The following is a 25469-nucleotide window of genomic DNA, read 5'->3' as shown; positions in this document are numbered from 1 at the left end:
TAGTCTTTGGGACTGTTGGGACATTGTGAGGTGACATTGTGCTGCCTCTGCTGACTTCCACTACAACACACTACATGGGATAAAATAAGCAGGCACCCATCATTAATGTTTGTTCCTGATGCTCCATGTCTTTCATGACAGGCTATTATCGGGCTGATATGATGCAGTCTAATCCTGACATTAGTTTACACAGGTGTTTAAGGCAGTATTTAAAAGCCCTCATCAAGAAGGTCACACATACGCTGAATCACTGTTATGTGCAACCAGTTAGCAATAAAACCTAGCAAAGCAAACAGTACTTATGTAGAAGATTATCACATTATGGCTACTTATTTCTTTTAAACAATTCATATAACATCATATGATATTCAGAAAAAGACTTGCATGAGTCACAGCTATATGACAGCAGTTTTTGACATGTGCACAAATATTCCCCTCCCTTGACTTTGAGTTGCACTGAGTTCATGAAAACAAAAGAGCAGAGATGCTCAGAGGTCTTTGGGGGATCATTAAACTGCACGTGCCTCATGATGTATATTTTGGTATTCTTTATATAAAGTACTCATGAGGGAAAGTGAAGGCCTGCAGTCAGAGCTCAGGGCACAGTGAACTACCAAAACTCTTTAGAGACAATGTCGCAGGCATGACTGTTTGAGTTGTAGATGATGCTGAGATCCAAAATGAACATCTAGATTGTGAGTTCTGTACTGTATCTTCCCCCAGTGTGACACTGCTCTGTTCAGTGCTGTCACATATCCGGCGTCCTAGTACTCTGCAAAGTTGGACGCAGACTAAGTTCTTCTCTCTGTCAAATTGAATGACAAAGTATTGTGAGAGATCAAACTTTGGACCAGATTGCATTATGATGTACGGGTGTGGCTATCCTCAAAATCCTTTTATTTGCAAGTATAAACACTCATTCTTTACTGGTGAGATCAATTCAGGGAGTGCACCCAAAACGACCTCACACAGACAAGGAATGTGCGTGTACACCAATATATCACTTTGCTTTGTGAATGTGTGCTCACTGAATTTCAGAGTAGCAGGTTAATTCATTCAAGAGATACTGACTACTAAACACACACACACACACACACACACACACACATTCCAGCACAATAAAATGGAGAAAGAACATGGCTACATAAATTTACTCCAAAGACAATTTATTATGTTTTGTTCCAGTAGAACATCTCTGCTGCTTGCAGGAACACTAAAGCTCACTGTGACAGGGCTGACTCAACCTTGCCAGTACATACCTTTCTTTGTGGCATAAAAAACACGCACACACACATGCAGACATAATGTGGTGTATGACAAAAGCACAGGTACCACCCCATCAATCCTGTGCAGCCTCAGCTCTGCTTTCTTTAATGTATAACATCAGTTTTTGTGATAGGAAACCTGGCAGCTGATATTGTGCAACTTCAAAGCTATATTTCATCTGACCTAGCTGAGGCTGCTGGTGCACAGAGAACAATCTTCACAGGCAGTCTGCCTCGGTATCAATTAAAGCACTCAGAGACAGAGTAAATCATATGCAGAATATTGGAAAGGGGACAAGGTAGAGATGAGCAGTCTCCTGAAAATTCGCCCCCGTCTGAGGGAGTTAAGACAAGGCAGCCTATCAGTGGATTTATCATTCTATCATCAGCGTCAGCGTCAGATAATGCGTCAAATACAATCTCTTTTCCTAACGGACGGGGGATGAGTGACCCTTGAAATTTCATTCCATTACAGATAGGTAGAGTCTACTTTCAGTCTCTCTTAAGACAGCTGTGAGTTAGAACATGTCGGCAGTGATAATGGCAGCACAGAAGGAAATAGTTTTTTCTGGGCAAGAAAAAGTGAAAATTGTGCCCCAATCTTTGAACATCAAAGATAATGAAGTGGTTTCCAGTGAAATGTCCTCAGGATATATTAATTAATTATTAACTGTGGTATTATACTTGTGAAGCTGAGAGAGAAAAAGCTTAATATTAAACCAGAGCACCTTAATGAGTAATTTGATGTATAATGAACAATTAATTTTTTTATATATAGATATGGATATATGGATAATTAAAATGAATGCATTTGAAGGTGATGCCAATGAAATTGTCGTCTTGTATCAAGAGGGAGCAATTAGAGTGTATCAAGCATTATTAAAAAAATCAGTTAATCCTAATACAAATCTGTGGAAACTATTATAGATGACATTGAGAGGAAGAAGACTGGTTTTAAAAGAATTTTGAAAAACAATGTCAGCATAGTCCAGTATTGGTGATCTAAGTTGTGAAGCAAGTCTCTTTCAGACATTGAATTCAATAAAAAATGTCTGGAAGGATACAGAACACCAGAATATCAAAATTAACTATTTTTTATAATACGATCAATGTGTGGTTTAAAAGTAAATCCAGATTCATTCAATAAATATTTAATTTTTATCAACTCCCTGGAAAGATGAGCTGTCATTACAAACTAAAACCAGAAGGTTGGATTTGAGGTTATGTCTCATACCAAAGACCACTGTGTAAGACCAATTTTATAATACGATCAATGTGTGCTAAATAGGGTTTTGATGTATATATAAGAGTATATACTGTAGTATGGGATGTCTGGGTCATATTACTGCATAATAGTAGTAAATGAGGCTTTGATGTATATATAATAGTTTCCATGTATATATCATAGTATATATACTAGTATCATAGTAACTATTAACAAACAGAAAAAAATCAACAGAAGATCAATAAATAAAAACAGAAAGCAGAAGTGTCCTAAAGTAAAACCTTGAGGCACACCTTACATCCAATACAAACAGACATAGAGTAACACAGCTGTGTAGAAAACAAATAACAACAAATAACTTTACAAGAAAGAATTTCCACAGGCATGTAAACAAGATGTAACAATTTATTCATACTTGACATACACATTACCAACAATTTAGCCCTTTTAAATCATACATTTCAGTGTCAGAGTCCTACATTTTTATTCTGTTCGATTACAGTTGAGTGTAGCTGACATTTTGTGGTGACTGAGGCAGAGAAGAGTAAATGTACAGCTCAAACAATGCGGATGGGTGTGTCAGTATGAACAGTAGTAGCATCTGTGTGTCTGGCAGCCAAAGAGGTTGCACCCAGTTGATGTCATAGCTATGTGTGCTGATCTGTTAAGTAGTGGTCACAGCCAGTGATATAGAAGTACATCTGTTCCACACACTGAACAAACAAAATCTGATGCTTGACCATCCAGAACGGATGGGAATAACTGCTGATAAAATTGTTTTTGGCAAGTTTAGCTGTAACTATCTGCAATTGAGTAAATATTGTATCACCATAATGTGGTTAAATGAAAAGGTATTTAATCAAACCAATGATATCCCTTTGAAGCTCAGTCAAAAGAAAAGCAGTCTAATGATATACATACTGAAAGTTTAACAAAGATGAGTGAGCTGGAATGGGTGGCTCCTTTTGATACTTTCAAGCACATAAGTAGAAGACCACAAAAGGTGCATATAACAAGAAAAACAAAACCTCTTTAAACTTGTATCTATTTTTGATCTTCACATAACCAACAACTAAAAACAAAACCCTTACATTCTCCTTTCCCAGTAAAATCCTAGCCAGGGGGTTGGAACTGCTTTAATAAAACCTGCATGGTCTTTGCAGCAGCCTGCTGTAATTACGCAGTCATGTTGGGGACGCTATGCACAGCAGCACTGGTGTCAAGAGACAGACGGGCCCCACTGCTGGACTGAAACAGTCTCAGCTTCCCATCCAGGGTCCCAGTCAGCAGCTAGGAGAGACAGAGAAAAAAAATGACATCACGTTCAGCTTGTGGATGATATTTCCCAGGAACTGTGTCACACATCACTCTCCTTTTTACGACTCTCTATTTAGAGAACCAAGTTGCATAATGGCGCACCTGCTTCCTTAAAAAAGACTAGCATCACGAGATCAAGATCCGTACTGTTTCTCATAAAAATTCTTGATTTTCCATACCTGCCATTTATCACAAAAAACATGAAGCCGCCTGGCCTGAACTTTGTTATATAACATTGTTTAATCAGAAGTGGGGCTTGAGGTTCCTGCCAGTGCTAGTCATGGTGAGTCAACGGTTTACAGATTAATAAGGCACTCACACATCAAATAAACATCAACCCACACCCTGCACACCCATTTAAACATATACATGTTCAAACACACACACACACACACACCACACTCTCACCAACATGTGGATGTGGCACACAGACAAACACTTTATTTCTTAGTAAGAAAGGGAGGATTATCTCATCTGTTTCTTTCAGCCAGTAGAGCAGATGAGGGTGAGGGAGCATTACCTCAACACTCTGACAGCCAATCAGCAGCAATAACAATAGGAAACCCTCCATTTGGGATTCAGAATGAGGCTCATGATACATATTCATATCTGCAGCTGCTTAAAGTAGAGTCTATGATATGATGGAACAATCATAATTCAAGACAGTTGTTCACAAACGGCTCTATTTTCGCTTTATTTTCAAGCATACGTGATGTGTAAGACCAGGGCGTGCAACAAACCATTTCAAATCTTTTTCATACTACTTCAAGACAAGGTTATTTGAACTACCCTTTATCCCACTTAAAGTCTTAAAGGACTTCAAAAATCCTACACGATGAAAAATAAGTGAAAACAACCCAACAAATTGCAAACTAAATGGGAATGCTTGGATGAATGTTCAGATCTGCTGAGGAGGATCAATGCCATTTATGGTGATTTCAAAGAGTTTTAGGTGGTTGATATGTGAAGACAGAGTATCTTTTTAAGGTATACTAACAGCAGGAATATTGGAAAACAATGATTTGCCAAGCAATGATAAAAACCACATTTGGTACAACAACAGTCCAACATTTTTTCCCATGTACTTTATGCAGGAGAAATCTGCTTTTACTAGCAAGCAGATGCCTGTGCTGGGAAAGGGAGTCACAATAGCTGAGGTCTGAGGATGACTCAAACATACAATGACATAAACTGGGGCGGACTCAATCTTCCTTTGACGGGTGATTGTTGCAGCCTCTCTCCTGCAGACACGCAGAGGAGCCCAAAGACAAGAGGATTTCTCCAAAAAGGCAGACAAGTAAGCACAAACACATCACATCTACATAAGCATGTGTTGTACGAGCGTTTTTAGCATATACAAATGTTTGATTCTCTCCCACAAAACAAACAGTTTGACAGCTCATTTCACTAGCTCTTCAATTTTCAAGGAGTCTTCTTTCACCATGACCTCTTGCACAATGACCTTAATCAACAATAGCCAATATGTCTGGGCCCTGCCCCTGGGCTGCAAAAATAGCTACTTAAAACTTACAAGGGTCAGAGAGCAGCTCCATTAGCAACCACAGCTCTCTTCATCAACTGCCATCTAAAACCATTAGACTGTGTAATCTCCTAGGCATTACACTCCTCCACGTAAACATGCAGTGTAGAGTATCACGGACTTTCTGAAAAGGTGATAACATTAATGGAATTTTCACGTCATGCACTTGCAGCAAACATCTATAATCCGACACATTCCATCTTTGCAACCTTCAACCTTTATTCACTGAGGCTGAAGTAAAGCTAAGCTGATAAGGACTGAAGGCTTTGGGCGACCTTCAGGATCAGAAGTCAGAACTTGTTGCGAAACAGTTTTCATAGATTTGATCTCTGTTTAAAGATTTATTTGTCGTGAGTCCTTATGCAATCCTGTCACCACTGATATATAGATTTTCACAAGCATATATTTTTCACTTTTCTTAAAAATTTGACCTTTAATAATCTCAGACATAGGTCATGCCTGAGAAACAATGTTGTACATGTGGGCTGCATCTTCTTTTATGATCTTTTTGTTTATTTGTTTTTATGTTTAGCATATTAAAGTCTTGTTCAAATTTTTTTAGGAACTCTGGGATTGTAAATCAGATTGAGAATTCACATGATGTGTCACGCGTGTTACATAATCTAAGTTATAGTCAGGCATGCTGGCTCCATACTGCGGAAAAACCCCCACAAATCAATAGTTCAAAGCAGGAATAAAAATGACCATTAAGAATGCAATGTGGGTTAGATTTTCAGTGGTGAACACTTCTGTCAAACATTGGCATTCTGAACAACAAAAAGTGTCTGTATGCACAAACTGGTATGAACAATAGCCGAGGCTTTGAAGATATGAGGAGTGATGTGTTTTCCCTCCCAAAGAATATCATTCATCAGTTGTAAAGCACTGGCTTCACAAATGCCAACATACCAGGATGTTCTGCACTGTACATGCTGAGAGGGGAAGGAAAACCCACATGAGAGATGGGAAAAGGAGCAGACGGTCACCAGGGTCACCTGTTTGATGAGCTTACAAGTACATGAACTGTCAGCGAAAGCAGTGTATAGTCTGTTGTCGGTGACAGTATTGGTAGTGATTTATGTATATGATTCCATGGAGATTTCTTTCTATTAATCTTTTTGCATTCATAGTATTCATATACAAAGTTCTATATAAACCTACATTTCAGCTAAGTTTTATTTCTGTTGCTGTTAAGCCTCACTCTCTATTGTTTCTTATAAATATCAATTATTCATCACTTAACAATTAGGAAACTGTAGTCAAAATTGGTAACTGATAAGGCAATGCCCAGCTATGCTGCAAAATATTTTTTCTTTCAGAAACTGTTCAATTGTAATAGAAGCTTCAAGAAAATGAAACTCACATCACATTGGAGACGTGAAATTCTTCAAAGATTTTTTTCCCCATAAATGTTCAATTAAGTTGGCATTAATCTAACCCTAGCTCTTATTATATTTATTACTATTGATGGCAATTAAAATGATCCAAATAATGGAAGTAACAGTAAATTTATATCTGTCCAGCTTAGACTCTCTGTCTGTTCATCCGTCTGTCCTCTCGCTGGTCTCTGACAGTCTGCAAAGCTAGATCTCATTTAGAAGGCCCTGGACAGGCCCATCTGGGTGAATGTGGCAGAACGCAGAGAAACACAGATACAATCTGACTCCCAGCATTCCATGTGTTTGCTCCAGAAGCCGTGCGTGAAATTTCTTTCTTGAAGAAAAATGCAGGGAACACCCAAAAATGAAAAGGATAGTGAATGCTTGTCAAGGCTGACACAATCACAGAACACATTATTAGTTCAATGTGACAGTGCTGGAGAGCTACCCCCGTCAATATCTCAGCCATTTTAAAATCAAGTTTAATGCCATCACCAAAATGATTGCATAATGAAGCTACCAAAGGAGAAATGCATTCAAGTTACAAAAACTGACATTTTGGGAGATATGCTTATTTGCTTTCTTGCCGAGAGTTAAATAAAAAGACTTATGTCTGTACGATAAGTATGTAGCTACAGCCAGCAGCCGGTTAGCTTAGCTTAGCATAAAAACTGGAAACAGGGGAAATGGCTAGCCTGGCTCTGTCCAAAGGTCACAAAATCCACCTACCAGCAGCTCTAAAGTTTATTAATCAACACTTCATATCCCGTTTGTTTAATCCAAACTCCTATCTGTTTTGTTTTGTGTTTTTTTTCAAAAGAAACAAACATTTTGGGAAATACAGTATGCTTGTTTGCTGTCTTACACAGAGTTAGATGATAGGATAGATATAAATTTGATCTCTGTGCATTTAAATCAAAAACCACCAGGTCATGTAATTTTCAGTTATTAGATAATAATTTTATGTTCATGCCAACTAGTGTGCATATCTGAGCTACTTTAATGCACTGAAGCTGCACAGACTAGACAAAATTATGTAAGTCATTCCAATTTACAGTGCCCTTCATATTTTGGGTATTCAGGCAAAGAAAGGACAACACTATTAACACCACAGCCAACTGAGACCACTACATGTGAAAGGTTTTGACACTTAAAAATGCCTCTTGTGACTTTGCAACTGGACCCAACCTCTTTATTTTCTCACTTCCTGTTCATTGCCGTTTCCAGCTGTGTTGAACACAGGCCAGTTGATTCCAGAGAGGATGTCTCAGCTCAGTCTGCGTCTCACTCAAATGTGACATTCTGGAGCAGACGGCAGAGCCCAGCTCTGTATTTGCTGTCTGGCCACTTTAGTAAGAAGAGAGCACTTTGCTCTCTGGAGTCAGGCAAAGAGGAAACAAAGAAATAAAATAAAAAAAGGGACTAAGGAGTGTGAATAGCTTTTCAAATGCCAAAAGGCCACAAATTAAAAGATACAGTAAAAAGGTCTAGTGGGACGCCAGCTGCATTTTTTTGCCTGCCTGCAAAGAGCAAAGATGATACATGCTGACATATGGAGACAAGAGTAGCACTGAGCTTGAAAGCCAATGAGATGATTCACTCATTGTTCATCTTCCTTGTTGGGATGATAGAATATGTTAACTTTTAGAGACAGCTGCTTGTGTCAGCAAGAGGTCACAGTCCTGCACTAACTCCAACACATGAACTGCAAATGAGATCTGAGGGAAAGAGTTCAGAGACTTCTCACTTAATCAAAGGACTGAAACTGAAAACAGTATTTAATAGTTCTTATTTCAGTCTGATTCTATTGTTGTAATAAAACAAATAATAAGTATACTTCTTTTCATATCCCCTTCTGACAAACACACACATATGCATTTAAAAATTGACAAGATATGTCAGAGTGCAGCGGGTTCAGCGTCTTGCTCGAGGATACTTTCACAGAAACAAACACACTTGTTAAACAACAGGAAACCTTGCTCACTTTATTTAAGTTTGTATGTTTTCAACCACAAAACATCATCAATCATTAAATTCTCTTTTAAACCAAAAACAAAAAAGAACATTCTTTGTTTTTTTATTTGATCTTTTTGTCATTTTAGCCTCATTTAGTCAACTGAAATTACACAATAAAGACGACGACAAATGGCAAGCTCTTGGCCGTTAGCTGATTCAGCTAACATTAAAACTCAAATGTAAGTATGTTTAAAACTCTGCCTGAAACAAGCACTCCCTATTGTGTCTCACTCTAATTTCTAGTTCTTTTTGTTGTAATTTAACAACAGAACAAGATTAAAAATCTCTTATACAAACAAGGTGGTAGAAACTCAAGAACCAGAGCACACAGAGAACAGTGGTAGATGAGGGCTTTGCTATTTTTGACCAATCTCAATCTATCTCAATCACAGACACAAAGGTGGCATAAACAAGCCCTTTTTAATCAAAAAAGAGAATAAATACGCAATATCAACTTTAGTTTTTCACAAATTGCTCACTGTGAGGATCAAATGGAAAGGGCACAAATTAAAACTCCAAGGTATCTGAATGAAGAAACAATTATTTAGCAGTGGAAGTAACAACATACAGGGGGTTCAACAACTTTTCTTATAATGGATAAAAAATAGAAAAACTCAGCGTAAATCAGTCGGTTTATCAGCATTCAAAACAGTCCACTGAAAAAAATAAAGGAAAAAAAGGACATTCCTTTGTCCTTTAAAATAAATCCACTTCACTAATAAGCTGATCTTTGGCAAATCCCACAAAGACGTTTCCACTGCTGATGTGGAACAATGTAACTGGAGCTATCAGCAGCTTGGGATGAAACAGTACAGAAATATGTGTAACCCAAATAGAGCGCAGCCCCATGAAGTCTATTTTTCTAGTCTGACCTAGTAACCCCTTTCGCTGAAGTCACTGTTCACTCACCACTGGCTACAGCATTTTTCTTTGCCTTTACTTATGATCCTAAAGCTTTTAAATGCCAAACATCACTGGAAGACGTCACTTCAGATACAGTATCACCACTGCCTTGTTTTCAGGTACTACTCAAATTGGACTAATCTGAAAAGAAATGAGAAAGAGAACATCCTTATGTGTTGAGCCAGCAGAGACGAAAGCGTGAAAATAGTTATTCTAAAATTTGCAAGTCAACTTTTACGGTAGCACATGTAGGTCCAACATAGGGGAGCTTACAAAACTTTACAGAGGTATGCCATGTGAAATCCCACAAGATTTTACAAGACAACAAAGTGAAGTGACAGTAAAAGCTGGGATCTCTCATTACAGACTAAAGTACAGGAATAAACCTGAGGGAATGAACCTCGGAGGTAGATCTGCCTGCTTGATGGTCTTTTAAGTATTGGGTGGAAAACATGAGTGAAAAACGAGTGGAAAATATGCATTGCATTATCTGTCTGTGCCTTGCATCGGAAGGTTCTCACAGCAGTAAATATGGAGAACATCTGGCCCTCAAATGTGGCTAAAAATTAAGGTGAGCACAGGCTGGGGACACTTTTTGTCAGTATTTTTTCATGTCTTGGTAAGAAGAAAGCATATGATCAGGAAATAGAGCGATGTTACCATTATGACATTAAATGGCTTTCACTGCAAGACTGACCAGCAATTTCCCAGGACTTCTTGAACTTCCAATAATTTTTTATTTTTTCAGATATGTATGCATCCATTCCAGTCAGACATTAGATCAACTGGATCAAGGTTAACTAGAAGCAGCCTCACAAAGCTGTGCCAGGCACTCAATATATCAGTAGGAGATCAACTATTTGAAGACTAGGAAAGAAACACTTTTCAGTTCATGTGAAGGAGAGCTTTCTGTAACTCTATGTATGTATGTATGAGCAATCTTACACTCTCAGTAATATTAAGAAGAGTGCTCATATAAATGATGAAGGTGTAAGATTCTGGATTCTGTAGAGTTAAACTCCTGAGCATCTTGAAATACTTACTAAATACATACTAAATCCTCACGTTTTCATAGATACTGTACAAAGATTTTCTCTGACACAGACTGAACTATTGTTTCCCATGTCTAACTACTTCAGCAACATTACACAATTCTTTACAACTGTATTATACCCATCTAAACCAAGTGGAAAATCATAACCTGTAGGCTGTAGGGCAACCACGTTAATAATATTCAAAAAATGATTACAAACTGAAACCTACACAATTGATCCTGCTCTGCTGATCCATTGTTTTTATATACTGTATCGGTCAACATTTCAGGATGTCAAATCTATGTAAATATTTGAATTATTAGCATAATAATGCATCTTGACCAATTACATTGAGTAATTGAAGCTACCTATTGTAATACAAATATTATAACTATGTAAATGTAATGTGAATAATATGAGTATTATTCAGAGTGAAACAAAATGTCAATCGTAGGAGTTTTTACATAATTTCATTATAGGTGTGATGTGTCAGAAGGAGAGATTCCAACAGCATGACAAGTGACCAAACGGCATCTGCTGATGGAGAGCTAGTGATACAATTCTGGAAAATGCTAATAAGTGGACCCCAACTTGAGATTGTTTTGTCAAATGAGCTGAAGAATTAACCTCCATTCTTAACTTTAAACTAACACGAATGAGAAGTCACAAAAGTGCTATGGATGAAATCATAACATTTACTCAGCTCGCATGTCAACAGATCCATCTCCATAACAACTGAGCAAACTCCCTCCACTAATGAAGACTGTATAATACGGTTAAAAGCTTGTAAGTAGACCTCAGGTTGTGACTGTTTTGACAAACCATCCTGAAATGAATTAGGTAAAACTGTTATTTAAATAAGCATGTGAATCTTTCAGTTTCATACAGTTTTATCTCAATTTGATAAGAATTTCAGAGGTCTTCCTCCCTCTAAGAGGTCCTGAGAAAGATTAAATAGGCCACAGTGAATGTTGATTTAAGTCACTGATCAAGAACAGCTCTTTCCCTTCGGGTGGGCAGACTAATTGCATTCAGAAAATTGCTTGACAAACAGTGGAGCAGACAGTTTGCCAATACAGAATTGCTTGGTTAATAAGAAGCTGTAATTCAATACACTACAGTATTACTGGTTATTGGTTAGTATAACAAGACATGTTTATTTATTTCTGAGCAACTATTTCTGTGCTTAAAACTAAAATTTGAATGAGAAAGACAACTACAGTACCAAAGTAAACATAAAACTTGAAAAAAAATAGTAAAACTGTATTGAAAGCATGAAGTCCACTAAAATCATAGTCCTAATTTATCATATAAATGTTTAGCCTGATAAAGATCAAAGCAATATTTTAATTATTCACCTACCTGTGGTGGAAAATACAATAAAGGTGCCAACCTTTCTTGATTTTTTTTTTTTTTAAGAGTTTCTGCTTTGACCGCATGTTGTATCAAACAAAACAGAATGTGCAGAAGTATTGATGGGAAGCGAGCATGCTCTGACTGATGAAGTGTGTTTTCAAACTCTGCAGATTACTGTAATTCAGCCAGTAAATGGCCATGGATCAAACTTTCCACTTTCAAAAGAAAAAAATCTGGAAATCTGAATGTATCATTGTGCTGCAAAGTTTAACTGAATGGAGTTACACAGATGGACATGCAGATTTAAAACATGTGCTTCAAGTCCAAAAGACAGTCAACAAGAAGTCTCATGAGACGTCCAACAGAGGATGTGATATTATATTTTAAAAGGTTTCATTCGCAAATCTGCTTGCTTTGAACAGTTCCAAAGGAAAATCATTAACTGGACAATAAAACATTTCCAAAGAGAATTGTTGCTCTGCAAGAAATGCTCTGGAGATTTTGTTGGACACATTGAAAGGATACTGGTATGAAGAAGCACTGTAAACTTTGATTTCTTATTTTCCTGTAATGGCAGCTCAAGATAGACAAAGGTCTTTGTCCTGTGTTAAGCTTTACTTTATGTTTTCTTTGGCGAGACTATAGTCCCTGAATTTCTATGGATATCTACCAGTTCAGATTGATAGTAGACCAAGAAAACAACTTTACATCCATTATGGGGACAACCTGAAATAAAGAGATCACAGCAACAAACAGAAGCAGTCAAAGCATTTTTGACATCTGACACTCACACTATTGTTCACAAATATTGTTCACGATAATACTGGATTAAAAAATCATATTGTGATAATGGCAACATTCCAACTTGTTGACGTAATGACATCATACTGTTATGCACAGCAACAACAAGCATGGCTGAAAGCGAAAGTAACATTGCTACCAGCGCGACGGTGGAGGAGTTGGTTCCAAAAAGGGGAGCTACTTCAGTAGTGGAAGTGGTTTGGTTACAAAAGATCAAGCAGTGTTTCCCACACATAGATTTTACTTGGACGGGCCGCCCAAGTATATTAATGCCGCCATCCACGATCGATTAACTAGTGGACAGTCACACTAGCACACCAAGCTGCTGTGAAAACTCACGCAATACCATGAATACCGAATTTTGTCTCCTTGCATCCTTTTAGACAGAATGCAACAAAATGGCATAAACTACAAGGGATCCAGTAAAAAAATGGCATAAACAGTCAACAGAAAAGTTGGAAAGCAGTTAATGAACTGAACAAGCACAACCCTGTATACATCTTTTGTCGACTGTGGAACTGTGCAGCCAATCACAGGCTGGAACAACCCTGCAGGCAGCCAGTCATAAAAGTGGATCAGCACAGTGCACAAAGCAAGTCACTAGATCCCACAGGGTTATGGAACGGAAGAGCGGTAGTCATTATCTGATTGGACTATAAACTGGCCACCACTGGTTAAACCCACAGAGTGATTTGGAGGATATTCATTCATAAATAAAAATGGTATTGGTCCAGGAGGCTAACATTTAGGAAAAAAGTGTGTTGTCTCAGTAGTGTTTGTAGATGCAACACATTTAGTTTGGGTTTATACACATTGAAATTCTAGGGTGTTAACATTTTTGTGTGAGAACAATTTTTGTTAGCAATTTTAGTATAATGTGCAATAGGTAGACAAAGACACAAGGGTATGCACCCACACACTGAAAGACACATACTATACACAATTACATACAAGTACACCCATCCCACACATATGAAAAGATAAAAAGAGTTGAGCTTTTTATTATTTCTAGCTCAACTGTTATATTGAATTCTTTCATGGCTAAGAGTAGAAATTCTGTGGTCAGGTCAGGTTACTGACATAAAAGTCCACCCATCCTGAACTTCAGGATGGTCTCAATAAGCCCTGCTATGTGACCTCAGCCTCAGGGTATCATTTCTTCTATACAAACACTTGAGATGGTGCAGACCTGTGTAACCAACTCAATCTGAAATATTTGTGACTTTTTTTAATCACATCACATGAAGATGACTCAAAAACAATATACCAGTATTTCTATTTGTTAATTATCACAAAGTGCTCTACGTGTTTGTACTGTATCCTGAGCACCTATATTCACTTTGGAAATGTGTATTTTACAACATTTCCAAAGTGAAATTCAAGAGGTGAAGCAATTTCTTGGACTGCAGACGACGTGACCTCTGACTGACACTGCTTTTCACTATGACTTTGCTTTTAAACATTTTTCTTTCATACTTGTTCAAGATGCTTGAGATAAAGAACAATATTTGGAATCTGAACAAAATCCACTGATTAGTAGTGTTGTAGTGGCTGGGGAGGGGAGCGGTGATCCCTCACTTCTTATTGAGGTCAGTTTGTTGTTTGGGTTGCAGAAAAAACATCCAAATTGCCAAATCAAAATTTGGAAAACGTTATCCTTATACTGCAATTAGCAGGCCTTGTGTGCCTGCAGAGATTAAATTATTGCTGTGCATGCATTATCATCAGGGATGGAGTGGAGGGTAAACACATGTTAACACTGTTGCCTGTATGCATGTTCCCTGGGGTGTTTATGCAGAGTAAACATAGGTCAATATCTGGAAAGTAAAAACAATCTCTGGGTTTACTTTAGGTATTTGATGTCAGTAAGTGAAAGTGAAAGTAAGACATTTACTGAATCTGTACAAAATATTTACTCTGGTCAATAGCTTACTGGGATGTAGAGAAACTTGAATGATACTTTATTTAAGATGATTGGGGCATTGAAATCATGGTAGAGGAGTAACAAGAGAAAGGAAATAACAGAACCACAAAGACAAAAGGTAAAGACAGGTTCTTACCTCTGGTGCGGCAGGGTTGAAAGCCACACTGAGCACCGTGTCTGAGTGTTTTTGAAGTTTGTGGAGGTAGCTGCTGCTACGGATGTCATAGACATAGGCCTGAAATGAATCAGATGGACTATATGAACAAAAGCAGGCATGAACTGTAACCATGCAGTGATGTACCAATGTACAACACAATCAACATATATAAAATGAGTTGACGCACCTAGTGATGCTCATTGTAGGTATATAGTACTTATAATACACAAGTGTGTTCAGACTGAACAAGAAGCACATATTAGATGTGGTACAACTGCATACAAAGTCAATGGGAAGACACGAGCATACACAAACAGATGCACATTTGCTTTAGGGCTCGTTTCAACTTTGAGGGGAAATGTTGTGCTCACTCTGTTGAAGTTTTACAGTCATTACGAGTTTGCGCTTCAGCACAAACATACAAAGGCACACTTCATACACATGCAGTCAGTGTGTGTCCAGCTAACGTCCATTGGTTGTTTGGGGCGAATAACAGAGTATTCTGAATACCTTAATACATCATAGTTTACTGTAAATATTATCACACTGATTAAAGTTTTCTTGATGATTACCAGGAGTTTGTGATTATGTTCAGAGATTGAGTAGACAGTGAGACTTGGCTTTTGTTGATATCAGTAACACATACAAAACATCATACAATACTGTGCCAGAATCAGTTATCCCAACTGCTGGACTAAACCCAAATGACTCTGGACATAAGTTCAACAGTGTATTTAAAAAAAAAAAAATCAGGGTTGGGTATCAAACTTCAATACTTTTTGAGTGAGCGAACAAAATATGTCTGTCACATCGGATATCAAAAGTTAGCATCAAATACTTGATGCCAGATTCTCACTTTTGTTTTAAAATTAGCAAAGTTTCCTGATTCCCTGATCAAAGTGCTTGTACAACTTGCTTGTGTTAAGTCAACTTTAAACACTGATGCACAAAGCATTTTCATTTTGGCATAGAGAAACTTAATACCAGACTGAAAAGCGGTGTTTCACTGCACTCTCTGGTTAAAAGTTTCAAGTGAGTTGTATCCAGCACTCAGCATCACTGATGGGCATGGTTGGGTGTGGTCAAAAGTTTGCTTGGTTACACCTGTAACCATGCCCAACGGTGATGCCACAGTGTATTGACACACCCTGGAGTACATTTCTACATCACTGCAGCAAGGTGAGAAACTGGAGAGCAAAAACAAGATTCTCAGCTTATATTAAGTTGCTCTTTCAATGGAGATGCAGATATATTAGTGTTATTTTCTGCTTTGAGGTGGTAGAAGCCATGCTAATCTTCGCTTTACTTGTGGGCGTTAAGTAGGTGTGGATTTTACACTTGGGTGTACAAAAATACATTTGCATACTGCTTGTGCAGACATCTTAGAATCAACACTTATATTTGAAATCTTAGAATAGATATACAAATATGTTATCAGCTTGTTAGCAAAGTTTTTTTCTAAATACAATCAGTGAGTTTTAAGACCCATTTGTTTGCTTCAGTGCCATGAGCACAAATAAAAACAGATGTGGGGATGTTTGTTGCCAGAGGGCGACTCATCAGATTCCTGCAGCTGTTTTGTATTATGTTTCCCTGAAAAACGCTTCAAGTGAGCTCTGTCAAATGGTCCATGAGTAGAGTGTCTGCTGTCTAAGGCATATGACGTGTGTGGTGCCTAACAGGGCAGATAGATAATTGGAAGAAAAAAGTTCTTTCAGGAATGTGAAAATATCACATGGATCCCAAAATGTATCAGTTTATATCAATAGTAGCTGAAGCAGAGAGCAGGGGCAATAGAGCCTGGGGTATGAAAACTGAAGAACGAGGGGAAAGAGGGGAAGTTAAAACGGGTGAAAATAATACATATTTAAACTTAACATACAACAGGTTAATATTGACTACACTGAAATCCCATTCCACTTAGATTGTTTTTGGCCTTATGTTTTTTGGAAAATGTGTAATATGATCTAGGGAGTCTTTTTAGAGTATTCAGGATATTTTTTTCCATGATTGCTTTTTGATGTATTAAGACAAGTACAAATGTGTCTGGCTTATAGAAGTCTCAGGGCAGCTACAAATAAATACGGTGTAGCTCACTACCATACACTTTCCTGATTTCCAAGAAACGTTGGAAATGTCCAATCTCGACAGAGATTCTCTCAAATGTCCGTGCTGTGCTGAGTCCCCATAATTAATAATAACCAGCAGCATGCATATATTATTCCACTGCTTTCAACAATCACATACGCAGAAGAAAAGAGAGATGGATAAGGAAAAGGGAGGCAGTCTTCTGAAAACGTCTTTAAAGCAAGTATAAGGCAGAGACTGGAAAAGCAATTAAACAGTTCTGCTTCTACATGAATGTTGAATTTGACTTGTACGGAAAAAGGCTTGAGTCCAAATAAAAATCTCTGAGTCAAGCACAAACAGTCCTCACCTTAAATGGAGATGAAACTGATAAATATATGCTGCTGTTTTCCTGCTGTTCTTCCCCTTTACAAGGTCAAATAAGACATAAACAATGCAAAGTATATATAAACTAACCTACTGCAGTAAGTCAGAATACTTTGCCTCTGGTGAACTGCAACTCCAATTTAACACACATGGTAGCAGATACAAAAAAAAGATTCAAATTTTCATACAAGCCTCATCTGCCCCTTTGCATTATGGTGTTGTGGGTGTGATTTAACTGTCGAAATCTTATGAAAATATCTCAAATTGTTATATTTTGTTGCTTTCTTAACAGCAGATTCACCAAAGACTCTGTAAACTGGCCAGACACTGATATACAGTGACACATGATCAAGCACATATTCAATCTTGTTGAAGCTTTTCAAATGTGACATTAGCCATCAACTTTTTGCAACTTTGTGACTATCACTGCTCTGAATTAATAAAACCAAACATTGTATATACAGTATGTGGCTTTGATGGACTCCTTAATTACTTAGTCACCCCATTCAAATTTTCCATAAATGAAAAAACTGATTATCATAATAATCTCGTCAAAATATGCTTACAACCAACCTGGCTGTCTGAGATGCAGTATAACTAGAGAAATGCATACAGGGGAGAATGACGCACACACTGTATATGGAAACCCAGAGTTTTACAACTTACACAGTTATCCTCAGAGCCTGAGGCAATGAACCGGCCGCATGGTGAGATGGCTGAAGCGCATGGATGGCAGCGATTTAGATGGTTCTCATAACGCCGCACACACCTGAGGAGTAGATGCACACAGTGGTGAGAAATTAATTAATAAACCTAAACCAAACTGATGTGAAGGAGACTGAATATTTGTTTCACTGGGTCCCGGTGGGATTAAATCAATATATATAATTTCTGTCTTTCTTTCTGACTTGTCTCATTGCAATAGTCCTATTAAAAGCACATAATATGTATACTTTATGTGAAATAATATAATTGAATTCATTACAAATTATTTTATCCTGAGCTCTGTGCGCCAAGAAAGACCATGAGATAGAAAGGGACATCTTTAATTAAAACAATATTAGAATATAAACAACAATGCTTGAGAAGCGAGATATCGCATGGGCATGAATAGTGTACGCATGAGTGCAGACATGTTAAATGAAAATGCAAAGTCTATTAGTATAAAGAACTCTGGCATGAATAACGAAGGAGCAGAATGCCACCCAACAGACTTCATATTTTACAAACATCTGAACCAACTAAGGACAAGGAAATGAGCATGACTCAAGCAAAACACAGGAAAGAGAAGGTAGTAGATGACGAATGGCCCCCTCGTTCAACTTCTATGCTGTTGTTTTTTGGTTTGCAACAGCATGTAATGTCTTTACAATGCCACTAACAGCTAGCTCAGCGAGGGTCTCCATATGGACTGGCATGTTGGCAGGGCAGGGCTTTGACAGGATCTGGTGAGAGCATGTCTTTGACATTCACATGCTAATGTCATTAAGATGGACTAAAAGTAGGTCATATTCACTGGTGACCATAAAGAAAGTTGATATACCTAGTACCAGTGAGCATGTTAATACAAGCAATAAATACAAACTTTATGAAGCTTATTATGTTGAATTGTTGTTAAGACTGTATCAGAGAGTTTTGCTTCAACTCTATGGCAATTTTTGTTTTTTTTGTGATGTTGTATTGACTGGCATTACTGTATGTAAGGTGTTCCATCTCATTTTTCCTGCTCATACAGCCCTCAAAAGAGTACATCACAAAGCCTCACTGGCTGCAACTGAACACCTCATTAGACTTAGTTGCACCCAGAGAAACCTAGAGTGTCTTGACAATTCTGCAAAAAGGGCCACCTGACAAAAACAAAAGAGAGGCACAATGCAAATACCACCTAGAATTTTTAAAATAGTAGAAATGTAATTGTAGTGTTAATATTAATAAATTAATAATAATAGGAATGACAGATATAGGAAAAATACAGAGCCAATAATAACAACTGTAGTAGCAGTTGTTGAGCAGGAGCACAGGGGCAGCAGGTGGCCCACAACCACAGATCCAGTCTCTGCAGCTCCGGAGGCAGAAATGCCTGCTGAAAGCGACAGAAGGAGAGAGGAGAGAAACAAGAAAGCACAGAACTACGGGAGAGAGAAAATGTTGAGTTAGTAACATGCAATAATGGAATAAAAATGCATACAGATGGAGAGGGAAAGGAGAGAGGAAAGAGGTGCATCATTGGTCTCCCGGCAGTCTAGGCCTATAGCAGCATAACTAAGGGATGGTTCAGGACTCACCCAAGCCAGCCCTAACTATAAGATTTATCAAAGAAGAAAGTCTTAAGCCTACTCTTAAATGTGGAAATAGTGTCTGCCTCCCGAACCCACATTGAGATGTGATTCCACAGAAGAAGAGCTTGAAACTGAAGGCTCTGACTCCCAATCTACTTTTGGAGACTATAGGAACCACAAGTAACCCTACATTCTGGGAGTGCAGTGTTCTAGTGGTGTAATAAGGTATTATGAGCTCTTTAAGATATGATGGTGCCTGACCATTAAAAGCTTTGTAGGTGAGGACAAAGATTTTAAATTATATTCTGGATTTCACAGGGAGCCAGTGCAGAGAAGCTAATATTGAAGAAATATGATCTCTTTTCCTAGTTCTTGTCAGTACATGTGCCACAGCATTCTGGATCAACTGAAGAGTCTTAAGGGACTTTTTTGGGCAGCCTGATAATAAGGAATTGCAATAGTCCAACCTAGAAGTAACAAATGCATGCACTAGTTTTTCGGCATCATTTTGAGACAGGATGTGCCTGATTTTTGCAACGTTGTGTAGGTGAAAAAAGGCAGTCGTTGAATTTTGTTTCATGTCGGAGTTAAATGATAAATCCTGATCAAAGATAACTCAGAGGTTCCTTACGGTGGTGCTGGAGGCCAGGGCAATGCCATCTAGAGTAAATATATATCTTTAGATAATGTGTCTCTGAGGTGTTTGGGGCCAAGTATAACAATAACTTCAGTTTTGTCTGAGTTTAATATCAGAAAATTGTAGGTCATTGTATTGGTCAATTGTAGGTGACTAACTTTGGCGTGCACGGAGGACTCACCGTTAACATGTACAAACTGAGATCGATCTGATAGATAGGATTTAAACCAGCTTAGTGCGGCTCCTTTAATGCCAATTACATGTTCCAGTCTCTGTAATAGGATGTGATGATTAATGGTGTCGAACGCAGCACTAAGCTCTAACAAGACAAGTACAAAGACAAGTCTATTATCTGATGCAATTAAAAGGTAATTTATAATTTTCACCAGTGCTGTGTCTGTGCTATGATGCACTCTAAATCCTGACTGAAAATCCTCAAATAAACTATTGTTATTTAGAAAGTCACACAAAAGGATCTTAGAAAGAAAGGGAAGGTTAGATAGAGGTCTATAGTTGGCTAAAACCCCTGGATCAAGAATGGGCTTTTTAAGAAGCGGTTTAATTACAGCTACTTTAAAGGATCGTGGTACATAGCCTGTTAATAAAGACAGATTGGGTCTAAGAGTCTAAGAGAGAGAGGTTGATGGCTTAGATGAATTAATCGTCAAAGTTAGTTGAAGAAGGTCGATAGGAGCAAAGCAGTCAAAATATATATCAGGTTTTACAGTTGTTACTAAGGTATTGGTTGAAGGCAGGACTTGATGATTTTTTTCTCTAATAGTTAAAATTTTATTATTGTAGAAAATCATGAAGTCGTTACTACTGAGGGCTATAGGAATACATGGTTCAATAGATCTATGACTCTCTGTCAGCCTGGCTACAGTGCTGAAAAGAAACCTGGGGTTGTTTTTATTTTCTTCTATTAATGATGAGTAGTAAGCTTCTCTGGCATTAGGGAGGGCCTGTATGTTTTAAGACTTGCCAGACTAACCGAGATTCTTCCAGGTTGTTGGAACGCCATTTCCTTTCAAGTTTTCGTGATGTTTGCTTTAATTTGGGGGTTGTACCATGGAGCCAACCTTCTTTGTTTTATTATCTTCTTTTTTAGAGGAGCGATAGAATCAAGTGTCGCTCGCGAGAAATCAGATAAAAATTGAGAATATGGACTAGGAGCGCGGTACACTATAACAAATAGAATTGACTGTAGTATTGTCCAGGTTGGGTGTGAAAGACTAAGAACAAGGCTTTCGAATGAGTTATAATTTAGTTTAGGTTTAGGGTTGATTAATAGGCTTGAGTCGAAGATGGCTGCAACTCCACCTCCTCGCCCGGTGCCTCGAGGAACGTGAGTATAAATATGACTGGGTGGAGTGGATTCATTTAGGCTAGCATATTCTTCATGACCCAGCCAGGTTTCAGTAAGACAAAATAAGTCAATATGATACTCTCATATTAAATCGTTCACTAGTACAGCTTTAGATGATCTGATGTTTAAGAATCCACATTTAATTATCCTATTTTGTTGTGCTATTTCAGTGTTTTTGTTTAGGTTTTTATGTATAACGCCTCTTCTGTTAACTTTTGGTTTTATTAATTTAAGTGGTCGGGGGGCAGACACCGTAACTAAGGAGTTTTGGGTGGGTAACTGCTCTGGAAGCGCAGAGAAGCATGTAGGACAGCAACTCTGCCTCCTGGTCTCAACTCTGGGTTGTCATGGTTTAGGTCCATTAATAAAATCAGTCAGACTTCTGGATATGAGAGCTGCTCCATTCAAAGTGGAATGAATGCTGTCTTTCCTAATCAGACCAGGGCTTCCCCAAAAAGTCTGCCACTTATCTACAAAGCCCACATCATTTGCTGGACACCACCTCGACAGCCAGCGGCGGAATGAAGACATGCGGCTAAACATGTCATCACTGGTCAGGTTTGGCAAGGGCCCAAAGAGAAAACTATGGAGTACGACATTGTTTTTGCATATGTACACACCGACTCAACATTAGATGTGAATAACAATCTTACTGTTTTTACGTTTATCCTTAGCCAGCAGTTTTAAATAGGATTCAACGTTGCCCGCTCTGGCCCTAGGAATACATTTGACTACGGTCGCTGGTGTCGCTAACTTCACAAAATGGAGCTGCTAATAATCAGAGTTGTATTCTCAGCGGGGCTGTCGCTGAGTGGGGAGAACTTGTTAGAAACGTGAACAGGTTGGTGGTGAACTGTGGGCTTCTGCTTAGGGCTATGCCTCCTTCAGACAGTCACCCCATCTAACAGGAGCTACCTCTGGTCGGTCCGCACCGGCTACTGGGGTAGCCTCCAATGCTACAAATAAACTACATTTATTACATGTACCATTATTACTAAAGGAGGCAGAAGAATAGCTAAACATTTGACACACCGAACAAGAGAGAGCAGGAGAGTGAGAGGGAGAGAGAGAAGCCATTGCTAGCTGCTAAGCTAAAGAACGGTAGCTAGCAAAAATGAATAGCGTATAAACTGTGGGATTAGTGAGAAAGTTGTTTAAAAGGAGTGAGCTATGAGTGCTTGAGCAGAACTAGTGTACGTTTAAATCTATAGCAGATAATTAGTCACTAATGAAGAATCGAACAAAATTAACTGTGATGAGCTAGAGCAGCAGAAATACGCTACTAGTAATACACAAACATTGGTGACCGGAAATGAGACAATATGCTCACCGCAGCACATCAGAATAGATGCAGTTGAAAGCACTGGAAAAATCTAGCCGTGCATGCTCGCAAGAGTTTGTGACCATACTCTTACACACAGGAGTATGTTGTGCAAAAATCTTTAACAGTATTGAGAGTTTATCCACAGATTTTTAAACAGAGAAAACAGATGCTGACAAATGAAAACTGGGCATGACTGACAGCTAGTGAAGCCAAATAAACAAGATAAACGATGCAAGACAACCCATAGCCTTGACTGTGGAGATGATGGACTACTTTTCTTGTGTACAGGTTAGCTTGACTTTAATAATACACTTATACCCAACAGGGTTATATTATCTTCTGTGTGAGAGCTTGCTTTCGATGGAAAGCAAGATGGATGAGAAGTATCTGTTTCTAAATCCCCATCGGTACATTCAGGTCTGCAGCAGAGCTGACAAAACCTGTCACTATCACGCCGATAAGAAGCAGTTTAACACGTTAAGAGAAAACACTCAGCTGGTTTGCTAGGTCAGAATGTGGATCTAATGTTTTGACTGAGGGAGAGGAGATGCTGGGCTGAATCCCCCCCCTCAAACACACTGTGTTGTGTGAGTGGTGACTATCCAGTGTTTGCCTGATGACTAATGCAGACTGCACTGGAGGGTCTGATCCTCTTGAGTGGGAGCCTATTCGGTTACTGAATCCCCCTGGGTATTCAGTGTCAGCCATCAAGGTAATCAGCAGGCAAATCAGGTGAAAGCTTGCTTTTTCTTGTACTATTACTATTATTATTTAATGAATACATTATTGATCTATTTAGTCACAGAATGTATTTCTCAGTATTCATTTATCAGATGATGGAAATTCCACCAGATTTAAGGGGAATACATCACTGAACTAAAGAGAAACAGATCGCCATCTGTTCACTCTATCTTTAGAATCAGTGTCTGAGTGGGTCTGATTTATGCTAAATGCTGGTGTGCAGACCCGGAAACTGGAACCTTGCACACTTAAACACATCATTTGGAAATACAAGGGGTGAGTGAAGGGAGGATACTTTAAAAAATAAATAGTAACCAATCCAGTGGTTTACATTGCTTATAAAACTCTTTCTTTAAGTGTGGCTAACTTTCAAAAACCATTACCCTCATTCTTTTATGGATACACATGGGTGTCATGCATGTTTGTGCTTCTGTCTGAAAAAGAAGGGGCAAGACGTGCTCGGGATTCTCAGGTGACAGAGCAAACTAAAAGATTGAGTTTCAGAGTTTCCACTGAGAGAAATGTACATTTCCCGTTGTTTTTTTTCTGGAAGTTTTCTAGTTTGATCAAAGACAGAATACAGCATTAACCCCAATTTTGTCCCAACTTACAGCTTCTGTCAATGGGTCTAATTAACTTAATGGGTCCATTAACTGTGCTGTACAATGGCCATATGTGGTATGGCCATGGGCAAAGAACTTCAGCTTTTACCCAGACAGTCATTCATCAGCAGTGTTTATGGACAAACCCAATAAGGTCATAAAATAACTGTTAATAACTCTGATTGCAAAATAATTTATTACATTTTTCTTGATAAAATGGCAGTGACCTGACAAAATTATGGATATCAAACTAAACATGACACTTATTTAATCATTTATTTATTTAATCTTATTTATTTAATCAGTCAGGTTTTGTGAGTGAATGCGTGGTCTCATTGATTTCCTCAGTGATTTTATGTTAAGCTCTGCCTGCCAGCCACATTTTTACACACTTATGTTTAATTTAACTTTAACTTGCTTCTGATTGGATTAACATCATGACAATAGCTACGATTAGGGATAAACAACATAATCTTTACATATCTCAATATTTACTGGAAGTTCATTCAATAGCTTCAGTTCAGCAAAATCACAAATAACATATTATCTCTCTTACCGCTTACGATGTCAAGCCATTCTAATAGTTTTGGTTTTACGTGTTGAGGTATAGGGATATTATCTTCAGAAACTTCTGCCACACGTCCAATACAATGAGGAAAATGGAATTTTCTTTGTGATGCTCAAAGAATCAAAAAATTATATTTGGAAAAATATAACTGCAATGTGTTTTCAGGAACGCAAACCAGTTACTCCTGGTAATTAAGAGATTTTGCTGTTTGCTGTTAATATACTAAAAGTATGCTGTTATTATACTGTAGCTACTTATATTTTGTTTTATCAATTTCATCTATGAAGAGTTTACAGAGCCCCCTAAAGGTCACTGCAATTTTTTTCTCAAGTTAATGCATTTAGAATTGTTTATGGACACCTCACGTTATATGATGTCCATTGCAAAGAAGTTATCAGATAGAACATTTTCAAACTTCTGGGTAGGAGCTGTATGTATAAGGAACATCAATTATTGCTCCACAAGAACAACATGACTTCTACCAAAACCTGTTTCAGCATTGAAGGTTACTTTAATTTGTTTTGTGCAAAGAACAGAGGACCCTGTGCACAAAACATATTGCGAGGGAATGCAAAAGTAGT

At 38.1% G+C, this 25469-nt stretch overlaps 1 protein-coding gene across 6 annotated transcripts in view; it reads right to left on the bottom strand.

The window, feature by feature from the left end:
- Positions 1-2877: 2877 nt before the first annotated feature.
- The window catches only part of wdr27 (WD repeat domain 27), a 55425-nt gene continuing 32833 nt past the window's right edge, over positions 2878-25469 (bottom strand). For all 6 annotated transcript variants that reach the window (XM_044214675.1, XM_044214673.1, XM_044214677.1 and 3 more), the window contains 3 exons: positions 18038-18140; positions 14897-14995; positions 2878-3780 (listed from right to left, as the gene is read on the bottom strand). In XM_044214675.1, coding sequence (XP_044070610.1) covers positions 3667-3780; positions 14897-14995; positions 18038-18140 — 316 coding nt within the window. In that variant the 3' untranslated portion in view covers positions 2878-3666. The remainder of the gene's footprint in view (positions 3781-14896; positions 14996-18037; positions 18141-25469) is intronic.

The sequence above is a fragment of the Siniperca chuatsi genome, linkage group LG11 (assembly GCF_020085105.1).
Source record: "Siniperca chuatsi isolate FFG_IHB_CAS linkage group LG11, ASM2008510v1, whole genome shotgun sequence".
NCBI classification, from domain to species: Eukaryota; Metazoa; Chordata; class Actinopteri; order Centrarchiformes; family Sinipercidae; genus Siniperca; species Siniperca chuatsi.
The sequence above is the reverse complement of the archived record's forward strand: the minus strand, read 5'-3'. Positions and strand labels throughout refer to the sequence as shown.